The 22,998-nt window shown below is 64.0% G+C and overlaps 2 protein-coding genes across 2 annotated transcripts in view; one reads left to right on the top strand and one right to left on the bottom strand.

The window, feature by feature from the left end:
• Positions 1–426: 426 nt before the first annotated feature.
• MCM7 (minichromosome maintenance complex component 7) lies at positions 427–13,585 on the bottom strand (the record flags this gene model as incomplete). Its single annotated transcript, XM_082781602.1, has 15 exons — positions 13,421–13,585; positions 13,253–13,329; positions 11,887–12,051; positions 10,430–10,554; positions 9,423–9,603; positions 7,982–8,119; positions 7,563–7,712; positions 7,207–7,321; positions 6,988–7,119; positions 6,555–6,638; positions 5,399–5,792; positions 4,252–4,335; positions 4,000–4,168; positions 2,841–2,950; positions 427–631 (listed from the first exon to the last, which is right to left on the bottom strand). The coding sequence occupies exons 1-15, from the start codon at positions 13,449–13,451 to the stop codon at positions 427–429; spliced, it is 2,160 nt and encodes a 719-aa protein (XP_082637728.1). The 5' UTR covers positions 13,452–13,585.
• Positions 13,586–13,693: 108 nt separating this feature from the next.
• Positions 13,694–22,998, top strand: part of AP4M1 (adaptor related protein complex 4 subunit mu 1) — a gene marked incomplete at its 3' end in the record, with an annotated part of 9,769 nt that continues 464 nt past the window's right edge. Inside the window, 12 exon segments of the mRNA XM_082781613.1 lie at positions 13,694–13,722; positions 14,440–14,504; positions 14,606–14,691; positions 16,154–16,260; positions 17,044–17,140; positions 18,071–18,181; positions 19,829–19,895; positions 19,898–19,908; positions 19,990–20,052; positions 21,209–21,275; positions 21,381–21,434; positions 22,831–22,934. Coding sequence (XP_082637739.1) covers positions 14,447–14,504; positions 14,606–14,691; positions 16,154–16,260; positions 17,044–17,140; positions 18,071–18,181; positions 19,829–19,895; positions 19,898–19,908; positions 19,990–20,052; positions 21,209–21,275; positions 21,381–21,434; positions 22,831–22,934 — 825 coding nt within the window. The 5' untranslated portion in view covers positions 13,694–13,722; positions 14,440–14,446.

Here is a 22,998-nt window from a genome sequence, read left to right as displayed (position 1 = left end):
GATCCCATAGGACGTCCCGTGGTGTCTTTTTGAGGTCATGAGATGTCCCGTGGTGTCTTTTTGGGGTCATGGGAGATCTCATGACCCCAAAAAGACACCGTTGGGGTGTCCCCACACTGTCTGGTGATCCCATGGGACCTCCTCTGACCCCAAAAACACACCATGGGACATAACATGAGCCCCCAGAAATGCCACGGGACATCTCATAACCCCAAAAAGACACCACAGGACGTCCCCAATCGCCCCCACACCCCCTCGGTGATCCCATGGGACCTCCTCCAACCCCAAGAAGACGCCGTTGGGTTGACCCCGCTCCCCCAGGAGCTCCCCCAGCCCCTCCCCATCACCCCCTGAAGACCCCCTGAAGACCCCTGAAGACCCCTGGAGCCCTCCCTACCCATCCCCAGCCCCCCCCAAGCCCCCCCCTCAGACGAAGGTGACGCGGGTGCGGGCGGCGTTGACCTGCAGCACGTTGAGCTCCTCGTACTCCTCCAACGCCTCCTGGACCTGGGCGGGGGTGAAGCCCTTGGCCAAACACCGGGGCAAAGCCTCGGCCAGGCGCAGGCTGCGCCCCCCCGGCCCCGCCAGCTCCCGCAGCGCCGCGAAGATGGCATCCGACGGCCGGGGGGGGCTGCGGAGGGGACAAGGGGGTCACCGATGGGGGTTATGGGGTGTCCCCCGGGTGGGGTGGCAGCGCCCCGAGTTAGCTTGGGAGGGGTTGAGGGTGGTGGTGGCTGCTTAAAGATGGTTCGGGGGGGTCCCAAGGGTGGTGGCACCTCCCTAAAACCAACTTGGGGACATCCAGAGGGTGGTGGCACCTCCCCAAGCATCTTGGGGACATCCTAAAGGTGGTGGTATCTTCCTAAAACCATCTTGGGGACATCCTGAGGGTGGTGGCACCTCCCTAAAGATGTCTTGGGGATGTCCCAAGGGTGGTGTCGTGGCCCAAAAAACATCCTGGGGGCATCCCAAGGGTCATGGGACCTCTCTAATCACAGGGACATCCCAAGGGTGGTGGCACCTCCCTAAAATCATCTTGGGAGGGGTTGAGGGTGGTGGTAACTCCCTAAAGATGTCTTGGGGATGTCCCAGGGGTGGTGGCGTGGCCTAAAAAATATCTTGGGGACATCCGGCGGGTGGTGGCATCTCCCCAAGCATCTTAGGGACATCCTAAAGGTGGTGGCATCTCCCTAAAACCCTCCTGGGAGGGGTTAAGGGTGGTGGCGGCTGCCTAAAGATGGCTTGGGGGGGTCCCAAGGGTGGTGGCGTGGCCAAAAAAATGTCTTGGGGACATCCTGAGGGTGGTGGCAGCTCCCTAAAACCATCTTGGGGACATCCAGAGGGTGGTGGCACCTCCCCAAGCATCTTGGGGACATCCTAAAGGTGGTGGTATCTTCCTAAAACCATCTTGGGGACATCCTGAGGGTGGTGGCACCTCCCTAAAGATGTCTTGGGGATGTCCCAAGGGTGGTGTCGTGGCCCAAAAAACATCCTGGGGGCATCCCAAGGGTCATGGGACCTCTCTAATCACAGGGACATCCCAAGGGTGGTGGCACCTCCCTAAAATCATCTTGGGAGGGGTTGAGGGTGGTGGTAACTCCCTAAAGATGTCTTGGGGATGTCCCAGGGGTGGTGGCGTGGCCTAAAAAATATCTTGGGGACATCCGGCGGGTGGTGGCATCTCCCCAAGCATCTTAGGGACATCCTAAAGGTGGTGGCATCTCCCTAAAACCCTCCTGGGAGGGGTTGAGGGTGGTGGTGGCTGCCTAAAGATGGCTTGGGGGGGGTCCCAAGGGTGGTGGCGTGGCCTAAAAAATATCTTGGGGACATCCCGAGGGAGGTGTCATGGCCCAAAAAACATCTTGAGGACAAGATGAGGGTGGTGGCACCTCCCTAAAACCCTCTTAGGAGGGGCTGAGGGTGGTGACATCCTCCCAAAGACATCTTGGGGACCTCCCAAGGGTGGTGGCATCTCCCTAAAACCATCTTGGGAGGGGTTGAGGGTGGTGGTAACTCCCTAAAGATGTCTTGGGGATGTCCCAGGGTTGGTGGCGTGGCCCAAAAATATCTTGTGGACATGGCAAGGGTGGTGGCGTCTCCCTAAAACCATCTTGGGGACATCCAGAGGGTGGTGGCACCTCCCCAAGCATCTTGGGGACATCCTAAAGGTGGTGGTATCTTCCTAAAACCATCTTGGGGACATCCCAAGGGTGGTGGCATCTCCCCAAGCATCTTGGGATGGGTTGAGGGTGGTGGCCATTGTCCCAAAACCCATCTTGGGGACTTCCCAAGGGAGGTGGCATGGCCTAAAAAACATCTTGGGGACATCCCGAGGGTGATGGGACCTCTCTAATCACATTTGGGACATCCCAAGGGTGGTAGCACTTTCCTAAAACCATCTTGGGGACACATTGAGGGTGGTGGCATGACCCCAAGCATCTGGGGACATCCTAAAGGTGGTGGCATCTCCCTAAAACCCTCTTGAGATGTGTTGAGGTTGGCGGCCATGGTCCCAAAACCCATCTTGGGGACATCCCAAGGGAGGTGGCATGACCTAAAAACCATCTTGGGGACAGCCTGAGGGTGATGGGACCTCTCTAAGCACATCGGGGACATCCCGAGGGTGGTGGCACCTCCCTAAAACCATCTTGGGGACACCCCTCCCTGGGGCCGTGGCCACCCCAACTGTGTCACCTCCCCACCACCCTGTGGCCGCGTTGGGACGGGACGGGTTGGGCTGACCCTAAAAGCGTCACCTCCTCCCTGTCCCCTCAGGGGAAATGAGGACAGGGACAGCCCCCCCGATGTCCCCAAGCCCCCCTCCCCGTGTCCCCGCTCACCGGCCCTGCTGTCCCTTGTCCCCCAGCAGCGAGTCCTTGGACATCTCCATCAGCCTCATGGCCTCGTTGATGTCCTCCTTCTCCACCACGTCCACCAGCCGCAGCCGGGCCTGGGGGGTGGCACCAGGGGGGTGGGGGTCACCACCCGGACCCCCCCACCCCAAATCCAGCCTTCTCCTATCGGGTCCCGCCCTGTCCCACCTCCTCCCGCCCCCTCCCATGACCCCAAGTCTTCTCCTGCCCTTCCTCCTCCTCACGTCCAAGGCTTCTCCTGCCCGTTCTCTCCATGACCCCAAATCTTCCCTCGACCCCAAATATTCTCCCCTTGACCCCAAACCTCGTTCCCGTTCTCCCCTTGACCTCAAATATTCTCCTCTTGACCCCAAACCTCTTCCCCGTTCTCCCCTCAACCCCAAACCTCCTTCCTGTTCTCCCCTTGACATCAAATATTCTGCTCTTGACCCCAAACCTCCTCCCCCTTCTCCCCTTGACCCCAAACCTTCTCCCCTTGACCCCAAGCCTTCTCCCCATTCCCCCCTCGACCCCAAATATTCTTGCCTTGACCCCAAACCTCCTCCCCTTGACCCCAAACCTCCTCCCCTTTCTCCCCACGACCCCCAACCCCCTCCCTGTTCTCCCCCTCGACCCTAAGCCTTCTCCCCATTCTCCCGTTGACCCCAAGCCTCCCCCCCATGACCCCAAACCTCCTCCCCTTTCTCCCCATGACCCCAAATCTTCTCCCCTTGACCCCAAGCCTCCTCCCCTTTCTCCCCATGACCCCAAGTCTCTTCCCCTTGGCCCCAAGCCTCTTCCCCTTTCTCCCCATGACCCCAAATCTTCTCCCCTTTCTCCCCACGACCCCAAGTCTCCTCCCAATGACCCCAAACCTTCTCCCCTTTCTCCTGTTGACCCCAAACCTTCTCCCCTTTCCCCCCTTGACCCCAAACCTTCTCCCCTTTCCCCCCTTGACCCCAAACCTTCTCCCCTTTCTCCCCACGACCCCAAGTCTCCTTCCCTTGACCCCAAACCTTCTCCCCTCGACCCCAAGCCTCTTCCCCTTTCTCCCCACGACCCCAAGTCTCCTCCCAATGACCCCAAACCTTCTCCCCTCGACCCCCATGACCCCAAACCTTCTCCCCAAACCCCCACCCCCACCCACCAGGGCGGTGGCGAGCCGCAGGATGCCCAGCAGGGTGCGGGCGGAGGTGTAGGTGCTGTCCTTGCTGGCCCAGGCCTCCTTGCGCATCTCCACGTAGGCGGCCGTGATGTAGTCGGCCAAGGCCTCGGGCACCACCGGCTGCTTCCTCTTGCAGGTGGCGATGTAACGCCTGCGGACGGGGACGTTGGGGGCAAGTGGGGACACCACAGGGGACGGGGGGGACAGAGGAGGGGATTTGGGGGTGGCACCGACCTCATCAGCTTCATGTCCAGCTGCTGGAAGGAGCTGGGAGGCTGGCGGCTGTGCTGGTGCACGTAGGTGATGTGCTGGGCCAGGCTGGGGTTGGGTGAGATTGGTCAAAATTAGGATTGCTGTCGTACCCAAATCTATCCCCGTTATGGTCCCCGTCACCAGCCCGTCCCCGAATCCATCCCCGCTATGGTCCCAGTCATCCAGATGTCCCCAAATCCTTCCCCATTATGGTCTGCGTCACCCCGTCCCCAAATCCTTCCCCATTATGGTCCCCGTCACCAGCCCGTCCCCAAATCCATCCCCGCTATGGTCCCAGTCATCCATATGTCCCCAAATCCATCCCCATTATGGCCTCCATCATCCAAGCGTCCCCAAATCCTTCCCCATTATGATCCCAGTCATCCTGATGTCCCCAAATCCATCCCCATTACGGTCCCTGTTACCCCCCTGTTCCCAAATCCTTCCCCATTATGATCCCAGTCATCCAAATGTCCTCAAACCCTTCCCCATTATGGTCCTCGTCACCCCCACATCCCCAGATCCATTCCCATTATGGTCCCAATCACCCCCATGTCCCCCAATCCTTCCCCCCTACGGTCCCCATCACCCCCATGTTCCCAAATTCACCCCCATTACGGTTTCTGTCACCCCCATGTCCCCAAATCCATCCTCATTATGGTCCCCATCATTCAAATGTCCCCAAATCCATCCCCATCATCTCCATATGGTCCCCATCGTCCCCACCTTCATCCTAATTATATGCCCCATCATCCCCATATCCCCAAAACCATCCCAATTATGATCCTGTCACCCCTATGTCCCCACCTCCATCCCTATATGGTCCCCATCATCCCCACTACTGTCCCCATTGTCTCTACCTCTATCCCAATTATGGTCCCCATCCTCCCCATGTCCCCAAATCCAACCCAATTATGGCCCCTATCACCCCCACATCCCCAGATCCGTCCCCATTATGGTCCCCATCACCCCCATATCCCCACCTCAGTCCTCGTCACCCCCATTATGGTCCCCACCACCCCCATGTCCCCACCTCCGTCCCCATCTCCCCCATTATGGTCCCCATCAACCCCATTACGGTCCCCACCACCGTCCCCATTGTCCCCACTGTCCCCGCGTCCCCCCTCACCGCAAATCATGGTCGCGGTCGGGGCGGTCGGGGAGCAGCCAGAGGAGGTCGAAGCGGGAGAGGAGCGCGGCCGGCAGGCGCAGGTTGTGCTCCAGGCTGCGCCGGGCGTCGTAGCGCCCGTAGGCGGGGTTGGCGGCCGCCAGCACGGCGCAGCGGGCGTTGAGGGTGGCCAAGACGCCGGCCTTGGCGATGGAGACGCTCTGCTGCTCCAGCACCTCGTGGATGGCCGTGCGGTCGGCCTCGGACATCTTGTCGAATTCGTCGATGCAGCAGATGCCTTGGTCGGCCAAGACCAAGGCGCCGCCTTCCAACGCCAGCTCGCCCGTCACTGGGTCGCGCAGCACCGCCGCCGTCAGCCCCGCGCCCGACGAGCCCCGGCCCGTGGTGTACTGGCCTTGGGGATGGACGGGTATGAGGTGGGGAGGTTGAGGAGGTTGGGGAGGGGGGACAGGGCTCGGTGGGGGGGTTTTGGGGGTGTCCCAGGTCTTTAAGGGGACGGGAGGCTGCTATGGGGCATGGGGAACCTCAAGGTTCTGCAAAAAAACTGAGGGGACTGGGAGAAGTTTCAAAGGGCCCGTCCCACCCAACCAAACCCTACTCAACCCTACCCAACGCTACCCAACCCCACCCTACTCAACTGTACCCGATCCTAACCTATCCAACCCTACTCAACTGTACTCAACCCAACCGTATCCAACCCAACCCTGCTCAACCGTACCCAACTGAACTCAACCCTACTCTACCCAACCCTACTCAACCCTACCCAACTGTACCAACCCAACCCTACCCAACCCTACACAACTGTACTCAACCCAACCGTACCCAACCCAACCCTGCTCAACCGCACCCAACCCTACCCAACGCTACCCAATTGAACTCAACCCTATTCTACCCAACCCTACTCAACCGTACCCAACCCTACTCAACCGTACCCAACCCTACCCTACCCAATTGAACTCAACCCTACCCTACCCAACCCTACTCAACCCTACCCAACCCAACTCTATCCAACTGTACTCAACCAAACCCTACCCAACTCAACTGTACCCAACCCAACCCTACTCAACCCTACTCCTCAACCGAACCCTACCCAACGCTACCCAACACTACCCCACCCAATGCTACTCAACCCAACCCAAGGACGCGCGGCACTCACTGCGCGGCGCCAGGCGGTCGATGTAGGAGAGCAGCTGGGACTTGGCCACGCCGGGGTCTCCCATCAGGCAGATGTTGATGTTACCTGGAGGGCGCCCCCAACGTCTCAGAGAGGGGCTGGTGGGGACCTGCGGGGTCCTGTGCCCCCCTCCCCCATGGGGATGGGGACCACCTGCACCCCCAGAGCTTGGTGCACGGATGTGGGGGCACCACGGAACCTTCTGCACCCCCCAAACCTTCCTACGTGGGCATGGGGACCCCCTGCACCTCCAAACCTTCCCATATGGGGATGGGGACCCCCAGGGACCGCTCTTGACCCCCAAAACCTCAACCCATGGAAACAAGGACCCCCGTGGGCTCTTCTGCACCCCCAAAACTTCCCACACAGCCATGGGGACGCCCCCAAATCCCAACACGGGGTCCCGCGCCCTCACCCCGAATCCTCATGCCGTGGGGGCTGCGCTCCACGCCCCCCACCAGCTGCAGCAGCAACGCCTTCTTCACATCCTCGTGCCCGTAGATCTCGGGGGCGATGGAGGCCGCCAGCTTGTCGTAGAAGTCCTCCTCTACGGGGGGGGGACACGGGGATGCTGCGGGGTCCCGTGGGGCCTAACTGCACGTCCCCACGCCCCCCACACCCCCCAGGACCTCACCCGTGATTTGCCGCAGCTCCTCCTCCGTCAGCTCATCGGCCCCCGACGCGTCCTCCTCGCTCTTGGTCATCTTCACGATGTGGTGGGCTTCCAGGTAGGTCTCGGAGAGGAGACCCTGCGGGGACAGGGCACGTTGGGGACATCCCCGGCGTGTTGGGGACATTCCTGGTGTGTTTGGGATACTCCTGGTGCATTGGGGACATTCCCAACGCGTTGGGGACACCGTGTTGGGGACGATCCCAACGCGTTGGGGACACAAGTAGCGTGTTGGGGACGCCCCCAACCAATTGGGGAAGTTCCTGATGAGCTGAGGGACACTTTGGGGGACAATTTGGGGACAGTTTGGGGACGCTGACCTGCGTGAGCTGGCGGAAGCCGGTCCTGAGGAGCGGGAGGAAGACGCCGGTGACGGCCACGTGGTCCCCGGGCTGCGCCAGCCGCGTGTTCTCCCCTTGCACGGCCACGCTGATGGAGCGGGGGAGGTGGCCCACGGGGACCTGGTCGGTCTGGGGGGGGGGACAAGGGTGTCCCCAATGCTGCCCAGTCACCCCACCCCGCGCAAAGCCCCCCCAAAACCTCCCCCGCCCCCCCAAGGACCACCGATGCCCCCACAGCAGCGTGGAGATGACGAACGTCACCACCAGAGGACGGATTTTTTTTGGGGGGGGGGGACACCAAGACACGCCGCGTCCCCAAGCGAGGTGACAACAGATGGGGACCTTTTGGGGGTGCCCCCCCCACACCCAACGCCCCCCCCCTCACCCCCAGCACCCACGTGCTCCTGCAGCTTCATCTCCTGGAATTTGAGGAATTTGGAGCCGCGGCTCTGCAGGCAGAGGCGGCCGCCGGCGCGGTCGGTGCGGCACTCGGTGCTGGGGCACAGCAGCAGCGGCGTGAAGGTGGGGGCCAGTACCTGGGGGGGGGGGCACGGGGGGGCTGCAGGTCAACCAAAAACCCCCTCTACTCAACCAAAAACCCCCTCTACTCAACCCAAAAGCCCTCCATTCAACCCCATGCCTTCTACTCAACCCCAGCGCCCCCAACGGCCCCCCCCACTCAAGCCGACGACCCTTCTGTGCAACCCAACGCCCCCCCAACCCAACGCCCCCCCCCAACTCAACCCCAGCTCTGCCCTACTCAACCCAACGCCCCCCCACCCAACCCAACACCCCCTCGACTCTACACAGCCGCCCCCACTCAACCCAACACCCCCTACTCAATCCCAACTCTGCCCTACTCAACCCAACGCCCCCCCCACTCAACCGAAACCCCCTCTACTCAACCCAACCACCCCCTACTCAACCCAATGCCCCCCCTCAACCCAATGAACCCTCCTCTACTCAACCCAACCCCCCCACACTCAACCCAAAGCCCCTCCACTCAATCCAACACCAGCCCCCCCACTCAACGCACCCCCACTCAACCCAATGCCCCCTCCACCCAACCCAACGCCCCCCCTCAACCCAATGAACCCCCCCAGTCAACTGAAACCTCCTCTACTCAACCCAACCCCCCCCCACTCAACCCAAAGCCCCTCCACTCAATCCAACACCAGCCCCCCCACTCAACGCACCCCCACTCAACCCAACGCCCCCTCCACTCAACCCCAACCCCCCCCACTCAACCCAAAGCCCCCCCCACTCAACTGAAACCTCCTCTACTCAACCCAACGCCCCCCCTACTCAACCCAACACCCCCCCTACTCAACCCAACGCCCCCCCCACTCAACCGAAACCCCCTCTACTCAACCCCAACACCCTCCCACCCAACCCAACCCTCCCTACTCAACCCAAAGCCAACCCAACGCCCCCCCACCCAACCCAACGCCCCCCCCACTCAACCCCAATGCTCCCTCGACTCAACACAGCTGCCCCCACTCAACCCACCACCCCCTACTCAATCCCAACTCTGCCCTACTCAACCCAAAGCCCCCCCCACTCAACCCAACCCTCCCCACTCAATCCAAAGCCAACCCAACGCCCCCCCCACTCAACTGAACCCCCCTCTACTCAACCCAACGCCCCCCCACCCAACACAACGCCTCCCCCACTCAACCCCAATGCCCCCTCGACTCAACACAGCCACCCTCACCCAACCCAACACCCCCTACTCAACCCAACGCCCCCTCCACCCAACCCAATGCCCCCTCCCACCCCCCACCACCCCCCCCACGCCCCCCGGCGCCCCCCCCACGGCTCCCAGCGCCCCCCCCGTACGGGCTGGTAGGTCTCGGCGCCGCACTGGTCGCAGCTGTAGGTGGCCACCACCATCATGGGCTTGACCTCGGTGACGCGGGTGACGATGCCGCGCACGGTCACCAGCTTGCCGATGCAGTCGGCGCGGACGTCGCGGATGACGCGGGCTTTGGTGGCCGAGGGGGCGGTGAAGTAGAGCTCGCTGGGGGTGGGGGGGGGGCACAACGGGGTCAGGGGGGGCACAACGGGGGTCCGGGGGGGCACAATGAGGGTCACAAAGGGGTCAGGGGGGCTTGGGGGGCACGTGGGGATGGGGATTGAGGGGGAATTGGGGCATATGGGGAGGGGAATTGGGGATTAGAACGGGGGGAGATGGAAATTGGGGGGGCGCAACAGGGTCAGGGGGGCACAATGGGGTCAGGGGGGGCACAACGGGCACGTGGGAATGGGAATTGGGGATTAAAATGGGGGGAGATGGGAATTGGGGGGCACACGGGGATAAAAATGGGGGGGCAACGGGGAATTGGGGGGGCTACAGGGAATTGGGGGGGCTACAGGGGGATGGAAATGGGGGAAACGGGGAATTGGGGGGGCTACAAGAAACTGGGGGGCACATGGGGATGGGAATGGGGGAGAAGGGGAATTGGGGGCACATGGGGATAAAAATGGGGGGGCTACAGGGAATTGGGGGGCACGTGGGGAGGGGAATTGGGGATTAAAATAGGGGGAGATAGGAATTGGGGGGGCAAACGGGGATAAAAATGGGGGGGGCTACAAGAAACTGGGGGGCACATGGGGATGGGAATGGGGGAAAGAGGGACTTGGGGGCAATGGGGACAGAAATTGGGGGGGCACAGGGAATTAGGGGGGGGGGCACAGGGATGGAAATGGAAGGGGGGGGGCAAGGAATTTTGGGGAGCAAAGGGGGAATTGGGGGCCCCCCGCGGGGCTCTGCAGGCAGGGGGGGGTCGCGGGGAAGCCCCCCACCCCCTTTTTTTGTGTCGTGCCCCCCCCCCCCTGGGACTCACAAGCGGCGCAGCAGCTCGGGGGGGTAGCTGTTGTGGGGGCTGCGGGTGGCCCCCCCCTCACGCCCCCGCTGCTCCAGCAGCAGCCGGTGCTCGATGTAAACGTCCAGAGCGTCCTTGGGGGGCACCTGGGGGGGGAAAAATGGGGTGAAATTGGGCAAAATTGGGTCAGAGGAAGGGGAATGGGGGCTGGGGGGGCTAATTTGGGGCTGGGGGGGGCTAATTAAGGGCTGGGGGGGGCCAATTGGGGACTGGGGGGGGGGGAATAGAGAATCATCAGCTTGTAGGGTAAATTGGGGGGGGGAATAGGGGAGGGGAAATGGGGTGAAATAGGGGGAAATCAGGTCAGAAGGGGGGGGAATAGGGGCTGGGGGGGCCTAATTTGGGGCTGGGGGGGTCCAATAGAGAATCAGCAGCTTGTAGGGCAAATTGGCGGGGGGGGCGAATAGAGGAGGGAAAATGGGGTGAAATAGGGGGAAATTGGGTCTGAAAATAGGATATAGGATCTGGGGAGGGTCTGATTGGGGTCTGGGGGGGGGGCAATTTGGGGCTGGGGAGGGGCAATTTAGGGCTGGGGGGGCCTGATAGAGCACCAGCAGCTCGTGGGGCAAATTGGGGGGGGGGGGGGGAATAGGGAAGGGGAAATGGGGTGAAATAGGGGGAAATAGGGTCTGAGAATGGGGAATAGGACCGGGGGGGTCCCGATTTGGGTCCGGGGGGGGTGATTTGGGTCTGGGGGGGTCCTGACCCCTACATGCTGGTGCCAAAAGAGTGGCAAAGAGCTTGTGGAGGGTGCGTGGTGAAACAGGGGAGGGAAAATGGGGTAAAATAAGGGGAAATAGGGTCTGAGGGTGGGAAATAGATTGGGGGGGGGGTCTGATTTAGGTCTGGGGGGGCAATTTGGGTCTGCGAGTGTCCAATTTGGGTCTGGGGGGGGGTCTGAGTCCTACCTGGAGGTACCAACAGAGTGGCAAGAGCTCGTGGGGGGTATGTGGTGGAAAAGGGGAGGGAAAATGGGGCGAAATAAAGAGAAATTGGGTCTGAGAATAAGGAATAGATTGTGGGGGGGGCTGATTTAGGTCTGGGGGGGCGATTTGTGTCTGGGGGGGGTCCGATTGGAGTCTGACTCCTACCTGCTGGTACCAATAGAGTGACAAGAGCTTGTGGGGAGTGTGCGGTGAAATAGAGGAGGGAAAATGGGGTGAAATAAGGGAAAATTGGGTCTGAGGATGGGGAATAGGACCGGGGGGGTCTCGATTTGGGTCCGGGGGGGGGCCATTTAGGTCTGGGGGGGGTCCTGACCCCTACCTTCTGGTGCCAAAAGAGTGGCAAGAGCTTGTTGGGGGGTGTGTGGTGGAACAGGGGAGGGAAAATGGGGCGAAATAAAGAGAAATAGGGTCTGAGGATGGGGAATAGGACCGGGGGGGTCCCGATTTGGGTCCGGGGGGGTCCATCCCGACCTGGCCGTGCCGGAAGAGGGGCAGCAGCTCGTGCACGGCGTCGGCGAAGAGGCGTCGGTAGCGGGCGGCGTTGTCGCAGGCGGCTTCGGCCAGGGCCGGCTCCTCCTCGGCCACCTCGTCCAGCGCCACCCGCAGCACCCGCTGCTGCCGCTGCGCCAGCGCCTCCTGGGGGGGCAAAAAAAACACGGGGGGGTGTGAAAAAATCACGGGGGGTGGGTGAAAAGATCACGGGGGGGGTGTGAGGGGGGTGGCAGGGGGAAAGAGGGGGTGTAAAGGGGTGAAAAGGTGGGGTAAAGGGGGAGGGGGGGGCACAAGGGGGGGTATAAAGCGGTGGGGGGGCACAAGGGGGGGCACAATTGGGGGTCAGGGGGGCAGAAGGGGGGTATAAAGGGGTGGGGGGGCACAAGGGGGGTCAGGGGGGAAGAAGGGGGGGGTATAAAGGGGTGGAGGGGCACAAGGGGGGGTCGGGGGGGCAGAAGGAGGGGGTAAAAGGTGAGGGGGGCACAAGGGCAGGGTGTAAAGGGGGTATAAAGGGGTGAGGGGGGGCGCAATGGGGGGGGTCAGGGGGGCAGAAGGGGGGTAAAGGGGGAGTGGGGGGCAGAAGGGGGGGTATAAAGTGGTGGGGGGGCACAAGGGGGGTCAGGGGGGCAGAAGGGGGGGGTAATAAAGGGGTGGGGGGGCACAAGAGGAGGGTCAGAGAAGCAGAAGGGGGGGTATAAATGGGTGGGGGGGCACAATGGGGGGCAGGGGGCAGAAGGGGGGTATAAAGGGGTGGGGGGACACAACGGGGGGTCAGGGGGGCACAAGGGGGGGTATAAAGGAGTGGGAGGGGCACAAGGGGGGGTATAAAAGGGGGGGCACAACGGGGGGTCAGGGGACCACAAGGGGGGGTATAAAGGGGTGGGGGGGGCACAAAGGAAGGGAGTAAGGGGGGGGTAAGGGGTGAGTAGGGCATGAAGGGGAGGGATAAGGGATGGGGGGGGGTAAAGATAAGTGAGGGGGGGGGCCAAAAATTGGGGGGGGGGGCAGGATAAAGAGGGATAAGGGGGGGGAGAATAAGGGACACAAAGGAGGGGGGGCAAAGAGAAGGGGGGGGTAAAATATTGGGGGGGGGTGAGGGGGGTCCCAAAGATTGGGGGGGGAAGGGGGGGGTAAAGGGGAGGTGGGGGGGAGGCGAAAAAGGGGGGGGGTCCCAAGAGGGTCCCCGGGGGGGGAGGGAATTGAGGGGGGTCTTGAGGGGGGAGGGGCCCGGGGGGGGGTCCCAGATTCCGGGGGGGGGTCCCACATCCCGGGGGGGGGTTCCCAGCTCCCGGGGGGGTCCCGGGAAGGTCCGGGGGGGGGGTCCCGGGGGGGTCGCGGCCCTCACCAGCTGCTGGCGGTACGGGAACTCCTTGCCGCCATCGCCCTCCCGGTAGAAATCCTGCAGGAAGCGCTTCGCCTTCTCTGGGGGGGGCACACCGGGACCGGGGGGGGTCACACACCGAGCCCGGTGCCCCCTCCCCCCCCCCCCGGTGCCCCCTCCCCCTCCCCGCACCCTTCTCGGCCTCGTAGTCCCTCGGCGCCATGCTGGGGCCTCCGCTTCCGGCTTCGCTTCCGGGTTCTGGTACCGGGTTCGGTTCCCGACTTCCGGTTCGGCGACGGGGGCCCGCGGGGGTCAAACCGAACCCCCCGCGAGCACGGACCCGGCTCGGAAAGTGGCGCGAAAATCCCGCCCCACGTGACCGCCGCGCGGCCAATCGCGCGCCAGGCCACGCCTCTCGGGCGCGCCTTTCGGGTGGCGGAGTCACGTGACCGCTCCTTCTCCTCCTCCCCCCTCCCCTCCCTGGCGGGGCGCAGGTTTCGGGGGGCGCCGTGGCCCCGCCCCCTCTTAAAGGGGCCGCGCGGCCTGGGAAATGGGGGGGGGGGGCGGAATTTGGGGGGGGGATTTGGGGTCGGGGCAGGGGGTGGGGGGGGCAGAAAGGGGCCGGGGGGGGGCACAAGGGGATGGGGAGGGGGGAGGGGGGGGGAAATGGGGGATAAAAGGGAGATTTGTGGGGGGGGGAGGGCGAAATGGGGGGAAAAAGGTGGATTTGTGGGGTCTTGGGGGGGAAAATGGGGGGAAAAAGGGGGTTTTATAGGGTTTGGGGGGGCGAAATGGGGGAAAGAGGGGGTTTTATGGGGTCTGGGAGGTCAAAATGGGAGGAAAAAGGGGTTTTATGGGGTCTGGGGGGGGAAATGGGGGTTTTATGGGGTATGGGGGAAATGGGGGAAAAGGGGGGGGTTATGGGGTCTGGGGGGGCGAAATGAGGGGGAAAAAGGGTTTTATGGGGTCTGGGAGGGCAAAATGGGGGAAAAAAGGGGATTTTATGGGGTCTGGGGGGGCGAAATGGGGGATAAAAGGAGGCTTTATGGGGTGGGGGGGAAATGGGGGGAAAATGGGGGTTTTATGGGGTCTGGGGGGGGAAAAAGGGGGTTTTATGGGGTGGGGGGGATTAGGGTTTTTTTGGGGGCGTTTGTTTTTTTTTTTTTAATGGGGGGGGGGGCTCACGGACCCCCCCATTGCCCCCCCCCCAGCCAGGGGATGCTGTCGCAGATCTTCATCCTGTCCTCCAAGGGCGACCCGCTGGTGCTGAAGGACTGTATCCTGCCCCCCCCCCTAATTAATTAACTAATTAATCAATCAATTAATTAATGAATCCCTTAATTAATTCTCCTTGACCCTAAATCCCCCCCCACCCAGTCCGTGGGGACGCCCGCGGGGATGTCACCGAGGCCTTTTACCGGGGGGTCACCTCCCTGCGGGGGGACCAGGCCCCCGTCTTCATGGTGAGGGGGGGCACCCATGGGTGGGGGGCACCCTATGAGGTCTGGGGGCACCCTATGGGGTTGGGGGTATCCTATGGGGTCGGGGGTATCCTATGGGGTCTGGGGCACCTTATGGGGGCGCCTGGGGGGCACTCTATGGGGGGTTGGGGGTATCCTTTGGGGTCGGGGGGCACCCTATGGGGTCGGGGGTATCCTATGGGGTCGGGGGTACCCTATGGGGTCGGGGGACACCCCTATTAGGGGTGGGGGCACCCCTATGAGGTCTGGGGAGCACCCTATGGGGTCTGGGAATGCCCTAGGGACACCCTATGGGGGGGGTCTGGGGGCACCCTATGGGGTTGGGGACACCCTGGGGACATTGGGACCACCTTATGAGGGGTTTGGGGCCACCCTACAGGCAATGGGGGTCACTCTATGGGGACAATGGGACCACTTTATGGGGTTTGGGGCCTCCCTATGGGATTTGGGGCCACCCTATGGGGTTTGGGGTCACCCTATGGGGACAATGGGACCATTTTATGGGGTTTGGGGCCACCCTATGGGGTTTGGGGCCACCCTATGGGGACAATGGGACCACTTTATGGGGTTTGGGGCCTCCCTATGGGGTTTGGGGCCACGCTATGGGGTTTGGGGTCACTGTATGGGGACAATGGGACCACCTTATGGGGTTTGGGGCCTCCCTATGGGATTTGGGGCCACCCTATGGGGTTTGGGGTCACCCTATGGGGACAATGGGACCATTTTATGGGGTTTGGGGCCACCCTATGGGGTTTGGGGCCACCCTATGGGGACAATGGGACCACTTTATGGGGTTTGGGACCACCCTATGGGGTTTGGGGCCACGCTATGGGGTTTGGGGTCACTGTATGGGGACAATGGGACCACCTTATGGGGTTTGGGGCCTCCCTATGGGATTTGGGGCCACCCTATGGGGTTTGGGGTCACCCTATGGGGACAATGGGACCATTTTATGGGGTTTGGGGCCACCCTATGGGGTTTGGGGCCACCCTATGGGGACAATGGGACCACTTTATGGGGTTTGGGGCCTCCCTATGGGGTTTGGGGCCTCCCTATGGGGTTTGGGGTCACTGTATGGGGACAATGGGACTACTTTATGGGGTTTGGGGTCAGCCTGTGGGATTTGGGACCACCTTATGGGATTTGGGGTCACTGTATGGGGACAATGGGACCACTTTATGGGGTTTGGGGTCACCCTACAGAGAATTGGGTTCACCCTATGGGGTTTGGGGTCACCCTATGGGGTTTGGGACCACCTATGGGGTTTGGGGACACTGGGACCACCCAATGGGTTTTGGGGCCACCCTATGGGATTTGGGACCACCCTATGGGGTCTGGGGCCTCCCAATGGTGTTCGGGGCCACCCAACGGGGCCGAGGGTCCGGGGGGAGCTGTGGGGTGGCCCTTTTGGGGCCGTTGGGGACCCGTGGGTGCCCCGTGGCAGGCGCAGGAGGGGCGGCTGTTCGTGCACGTGCGCCACGGGGGGCTCTACGTGGGGGCCACCGCCCGCAGCGGGGCCTCGCCCTTCACCCTGCTCGAGTTCCTCAACCGGTACCGGGGGGGGGGGCACGGGGGGGGGCACGGGGGGGGGTCACGGGGACGTGGGGGGGGGATATGGGGACATGGGGGGGGATATGGGGATATGGGGGGGGCATGGGGACACAGGGACAGGGGGCTATGGGGGGGATATGGGGACACGGGGGGGGCACAGGGACACGGGGGGGACCTGGGGACACGGGGGGGGATATGGGGGCATGGGGGGGGGGCTGGGGACACGGGGGGGGCACAGGGACACGGGGGGGCATGGGGACACGGGGGGGTCACGGGGACATGGGGGGGGATATGGGGACATGGGGGGGCGTGGGGATATGGGGGGGGGACAGGGGGATATGGGGGGGATATGGGGACATGGGGGGGGCGTGGGGGCATGGGGGGGTACGGGGGGGGCACAGGGACATGGGGGGGGCGTGGGGACATGGGGACGTGGGGGGGGACAGGGGGATATGGGGGGGATATGGGGACATGGGGGGGGACATAGGGGGCGTGGGGATATGGGGACACGGGGACATGGGGACGCAGGGGGGGCATGGGGACATGGGGGGGTGTGGGGACATGGGGACATGGGGGGGACGGGGATATGGGGGGGCACAAGGACATGGAGATATGGGGATGGGGGGGGACAGGGGGATATGGGGGGGTGTGGGGACACGGGGGGGGCCATGGGGACATGGGGGGGACATAGGGGGGACATGGGGGGGTGTTTGGGGACATGGGGAGGGTACGGGGGGGTTATGGGGTCGGGGGGTTATGGGGCCCTGTGCCCCCCCCCCCCAGGCTGGTGACGCTGCTGCGGGAGCACTGCGGGACCCTGAGCGAGAGGAGCCTGGGGCTGAACCTGGGGCTGGTGTACGAGCTGCTGGACGAGATGGTGGTGGGTTATGGGGTCAGGTTATAGGGTCGGGGGGTCAGGTTATAGGGTCAGGGGGTTCTGGGGTCAGGGGGTGGGGTCAGGGGGTTATGGGGTCAGGTTATGGAGTAGGGACATTGTTATGGGGTCATGGGGCTGGTGGACGAGCTGCTGGACGAGATGGTGGTGGGTTATGGGGTCAGGTTATAGGGTCGGGGGGTTATGGGGTCACGGGGTGGGGTCAGGGGGTTATGGGGTCAGGTTATGGGGTCAGGGGGTGGGGTCAGGGGGTTATGGGGTCAGGGTGTGGAGTAGGGACATTGTTATGGGGTCATGGGGCTGGTGTATGAGCTGCTGGACGAGATGGTGGTTGGTTGTGGGGTTGGGGTCAGGTTATAGGGTCGAGGGGGTTATGGCGTCAGGTTATGGGGTGAGGGAGTTATGGGGTCAGGTTATGGGGTTATGGGGTCATGGGGCTGGTGTACGAGCTGCTGGACGAGATGGTGGTGGGTTGTGGGGTCAGGTTATGGGGTCAGGGGGTTATGGGGTCAGGGGGTGGGTTTATGGGGTCAGGGGGCTGGTGTACGAGCTGCTGGACAAGATGGTGGTGGGTTGTGGGGTCAGGGCTAGGTTATGGGGTGAGAACATCATTATGGGGTTGGGGACATGGCTACGGGTTTGGGACATGGCTATGGGGTCGGGACACGGTTATGGGGTCAGGGATGTGGCTGTGGGGTCGGGACATGATTATGGGGTCAGAACATGATTATGGGGCCGAGGATACCGTTATGGGATCGGGGCCTTTTTTATAGGATCACGAAGGTTTTTATGGGATCAGGGCCATTCCCATGGCTTTGGGCCCATTTCCGTGGGGTTTGGGGCCATTTCCAGGGGGTGTCCTTGTGGGGTGACCCCGGGGCCCGCCCCCACCCCATAATTTCCCCCCCCCCAAAGGATTTTGGCTACGTTCAGAGCACGGCCCCCGAGGTGCTGCGCAGCCTCACCCAGGGCGAGCCCGCGGCCCCCCGACCCTTCAGCCTCCTCGACCTGGGCTCTGTGGGGCTGGTGAGACCCCCCCCAATGTCCCCAAGCCCCCCCCAATGTCCCCAAGCCCCCCCCATGTCCCCAAACCCCCCCCGGGGTCCCCAAACCCTCCCCGGTGTCCCCCTGATGTCCCCAACTCCCCCCACCAGTGACCCCAAATCCCCCCCTGGTGGCCCCCACCCTCCCCCAAAATGTCCCCAACCTGTTCCTAACCCCCCCCCAAATGTCCCCAACCCCCCCCAATGTCCCCAACCCCCCCCCCGGTGTCCCCATCCCCCCCCGTGTCCCCAAACCCCCCCCAGATGTCCCCAACACCCCCCTGCTGGCTCCAAATCCCCCCATGGTCCCCCCCCCCCAATGTCCCTACAGTGTCCCAACCCCCCCCCCCAATGTCCCCAACCCCCCCAAATGTCCCCAACTCCCCCCAGTGTCCCCCATGCCACCCCCAATGCCCCCCCCATTGTCCCCAACCCCACCCACGGTGTCATTTGGTGTCCCCAACCCACCCCAAATATCCCCAACCCCCCCAAAAACCTTGCCCCCAACCCCCCCCGATGTCCCCAAGATGTCCCCAACCCCCCCATGCCCCCCCCAATGCCCCCAACCCCCCCACAGTGTCACTTTGGTGTCCCCAAACCCCCCCAAATATCCCCAACCCCCCCAAAAACCTTGCCCCCAACCCCCCCACGATGTCCCCACGATGTCCCCAACCCCCCCACATTGTCCCCAACCCCCCCATGCCCCCCCCAATGCCCCCAACCCCTCCTCGGTGTCACTTTGATGTCCCCAAACCCCCCCAATTATCCCCAACCCCCCCCCAAAACCTTGCCCCCAACCCCCCCACGATGTCCCCACGATGTCCCCACGATGTCCCCAACCCCCCACATTGTCCCCAACCCCCCATGCCCCCCCCAATGCCCCCCCAGTGTCCCCAACCCCCCCACGGTGTCACTTTGGTGTCCCCAAACCCCATTCTGGTGCCCCCCCAGTGTCCTCAACCCCCCCCACCTTGCCCCTAACCCCCCCCCACAGTGTCCCCAACCCCCCCACGATGTCCCCACGATGTCCCCAACCCCCCCACATTGTCCCCAACCCCCCCATGCCCCCCCCCAATGCCCCCCCCAGTGTCCCCAACCCCCCCTCGGTGTCACTTTGGTGTCCCCAAACCCCCCCAAACATCCCCAAACCCCCCAAAAACCTTGCCCCCAACCCCCCCCGATGCCCCCCCAATGTCCCCACGATGTCCCCAACCCCCCCACATTGTCCCCAACCCCCCCATGCCCCCCCCCAATGCCCCCCCCAGTGTCCCCAACCCCCCCTCGGTGTCACTTTGGTGTCCCCAAACCCCCCCAAACATCCCCAAACCCCCCAAAAACCTTGCCCCCAACCCCCCCCGATGCCCCCCCAATGTCCCCACGATGTCCCCAACCCCCCCACATTATCCCCAACCCCCCCCAATGTCCCCCCAACCCCCCCCCAATGCCCCCAACCCCCCCACGGTGTCACTTTGGTGTCCCCAAACCCCCCCAAACATCCCCAAACCCCCCAAAAACCTTGCCCCCAACCCCCCCCGATGCCCCCCCAATGTCCCCACGATGTCCCCACGATGTCCCCACGATGTCCCCATGTCCCCCCCCCCCCCCACAAAAAAATTGCCCCCCCCCGCAGTTCGGCGCCGAGACGCAGCAGAGCCGCGTGGCCCCCAGCACGGCCCCCAACCGCCCGGTGCTGCCCCCCCGGGGGAGCAGGTAGGGGACAGGACCCCCCCCCAAAAAAAAAAATGTCCCCTGGGTGTCACCTCCCCCCATGACCCCCCCTTGGTGACACAGGGGGGGCGCAGCGAGCTCTTCGTGGACGTGGTGGAGCGCCTGACAGTCGTCATCGCCGCCAACGTGAGTGGGGGGGGGACAAAAATGGGGGGGGGGGGCACCCTGGGGACCCCCCCTCGGTGTCACCCCTCTGTGCCCAGCCCCCATGGGCCCCCACCCCCAAATGTCCCTGAGGCTCCTGGTGGCCCCCACGGGACCCCCGGTGGCCCCTCGGTGGCCCTTGGGATTTGGGTGCCCCCCCCCCAAATGTCCCCATGTCCCCCTGGCCCCCCCCCCAGTGTCCCCATGTCCCCAAAGCACCTGGTGGCCCCCCCCAGTGTCCCCAAGCCCTCCCTGGGATCCCCGGTGTCCCCAGCCCCCCCCCCCAGTGTCCCCATGTCCCCAAAACCCCCAGTGACCCCATGGGACCCCCCCCAGTGTCCCCATGTCCCCCGGGACCCCCCCATGTCCCCCCCCCCAATGTCCCTCAGGATTCAGGTGGCCCCCCCTGGGACCCCCCCCGGTGTCCCCGTGTCCCCTGGGGACCCCCCCCATGTCCCCAAAGCACCCGGTGACCCTATAGGACCCCCCCCAGTGTCCCTTGGGACCCCCCCAGTGTCCCCACATCCCCCTGTGACCCTCGATGTCCCCGAGCCCCCCCAAGCCCCCTGGGTGTCCCTGAGCCCCCCCAAGCCCCCCCAATGTCCCCAAGCCCCCCCCCGGTGTCCCCACATCCCCCTGGGACCCCCCCCAATGTCCCTTGGGACCCCCCCAGTGTCCCCATATCCCCCTGGGACCCCTGGTGTCCCCAGCCCCCCCCAGTGTCCCCATGTCCCCTGGGGACCCCCCCATGTCCCCATGTCCCCAAAGCACCCGGTGACCCCCTGGGACCCCCCCCAGTGTCCCTTGGGACCCCCCCAGTGTCCCCACATCCCCCTGGGACCCCCGATGTCCCTGAGCCCCCCCAAGCCCCCTGGGTGTCCCTGAGCCCCCCCAAGCCCCCCCAATGTCCCCAAGCCCCCCCCCGGTGTCCCCAGACCCCCCCCCGGTGTCCCCACATCCCCCTGGGACCCCCCCCAGTGTCCCCATGTCCCCCTCAGCGTCCCTCAAGATTTGGGTGGCCCCCCCGGGACCCCCGGTGTCCCCGAGCCCCCCCCGGTGTCCCCAAGCCCCCCCGAGCCCCCCCCGGTGTCCCCATGTCCCCTGGGGACCCCCCCCCAATTGTGTCCCCCCCCCCCAGGGCACCCCCCTGAAGGTGGACGTGGAGGGCGAGATCCGCCTCAAGAGCTTCCTGCCCAGCGCCTGCGGTGAGGGGGGGGCTTTTTTTTTTTTTGGGGGGGGGGGGGGGACACAATTTGGGGACACAAATTGGGGGGGGGGTGACGGCAGCCCCTCCCCCCCCCCCCCAACAGAACTGCGCCTGGGGCTGACGGAGGAGCTGAGCCTGGGCACGGACGAGCAGCGGGGTGAGACCCCCCAGGGACCCCCCCCCCAAAAAAAAAACCCAAAAGTGACCCCCCCACCACCCCACAAGGCCCCCCCCAACCCCTCAAATCCCCCCGAGTGCCCCCCAGCCCCTTAAGTGCCCCCCCAAATCCCCTCCTAACCCTAAATGCCCCCCAACCCCTTAATTCCCCCCCCCAATTCCCCCCCCAACCCCAAATCCCCCCAATCCCCCCCAGCCCTAAATACCCCCCAAATCCCCCCTTAATCCCAAATCCCCCAACCACCCCCACCCCCCCGATCCCCCCAAGTGCCCCCCATCCCCTTAAATCCCCCCCAAATCCCCCCCAGCCCCAAATGCCCCCCTAACCCTAAATCCCCCCAAATCCCCCCTAACCCCAAATCCCCCCAAACCCCCCCTTAACCCCAAATCCCCCCAACCCCCCCACCCCCCCAAGTGCCCCCAACCCCTAAATACCCCCCAAGTACCCCCCCAGCCCTAAATCCCCCAATTCCCCCCCCAAATCCCAAATCCCCCTAACCCTAAATCCCCCCAAATCCCCCCTTAACCCCAAATCCCCCCCACCCCCCTGATCCCCCCAAATCCCCCCAACCCCCCCAGCCCCCCAAGTGCCCCCCCAACCCCTAAATACCCCCCAAGTGCCCCCCCAGCCCCCCCCAAGTGCCCCCCAACCCCTAAATCCCCCCCAAATCCCCCCCAGCCCCAAATGCCCCCCTAACCCCAAATCCCCCCAAACCCCCCCGATCCCCCCAAATCCCCCCAACCCCCCCAGCCCCCCAAGTACCCCCCCAACCCCTAAATACCCCCCAAGTGCCCCCCAACCCTAAATGCCCCCAACCCCCCAAATCCCCCCAAATCCCCCCCTTAACCCCAAATCCCCCCAAATCCCCCAAGCCCCCCCACCCCCTAAATGCCCCCTAAGACCCCCCCAGCCCCCCAAGTACCCCCCCAACCCCTAAATGCCCCCCCAACCCCTAAATACCCCCCAAGTGCCCCCCCAGCCCCCCAAGTACCCCCCCAACCCCTAAATCCCCCCCAAATCCCCCCCCAACCCTAAATCCCCCCAACCCCTCCATCCCCCAAATCCCCCAAATCCCCCCTTAACCCCAAATCCCCCCAACCCCCCAAGTGCCCCCCCAGCCCCTAAATGCCCCCTAAGACCCCCCCAGCCCCCCAAGTGCCCCCCCAGCCCCCCCAAAGCCCCCCCAGCCCCCCAAATCCCCCCACCCCCCCAAGTACCCCCCAACCCCTAAACACCCCCCAACCCCAAATCCCCCCAAATCCCCCCAATCCCCCCTTAACCCCAAATCCCCCCCACCCCCCCCCCACCCCCCTAAATGCCCCCAACTCCCAATTTATTGCCCCCCCCCCCCCAATTTATTGCCCCCCCCCCCCAGGCTACGGCCGCCTCCCCCTGGCCTCCTGCTCCTTCCACAGCTCCGTGGACCTGGGGGACTTCGAGCGCGGCCGCGTCCTGAAGGTGACCCCCGGCCCCGGCGAGGTGGGGACATTGGGGACATCGCCACCGGGGGGGGGGGGACACATGGCGGGTGACCCCCCCCCCT

Source organism: Aythya marila, assembly GCF_965140915.1.
Source record: "Aythya marila genome assembly, chromosome: 31".
Lineage (NCBI taxonomy): Eukaryota > Metazoa > Chordata > Aves > Anseriformes > Anatidae > Aythya > Aythya marila.
This window is presented reverse-complemented; position numbering and strand designations above follow the sequence as displayed.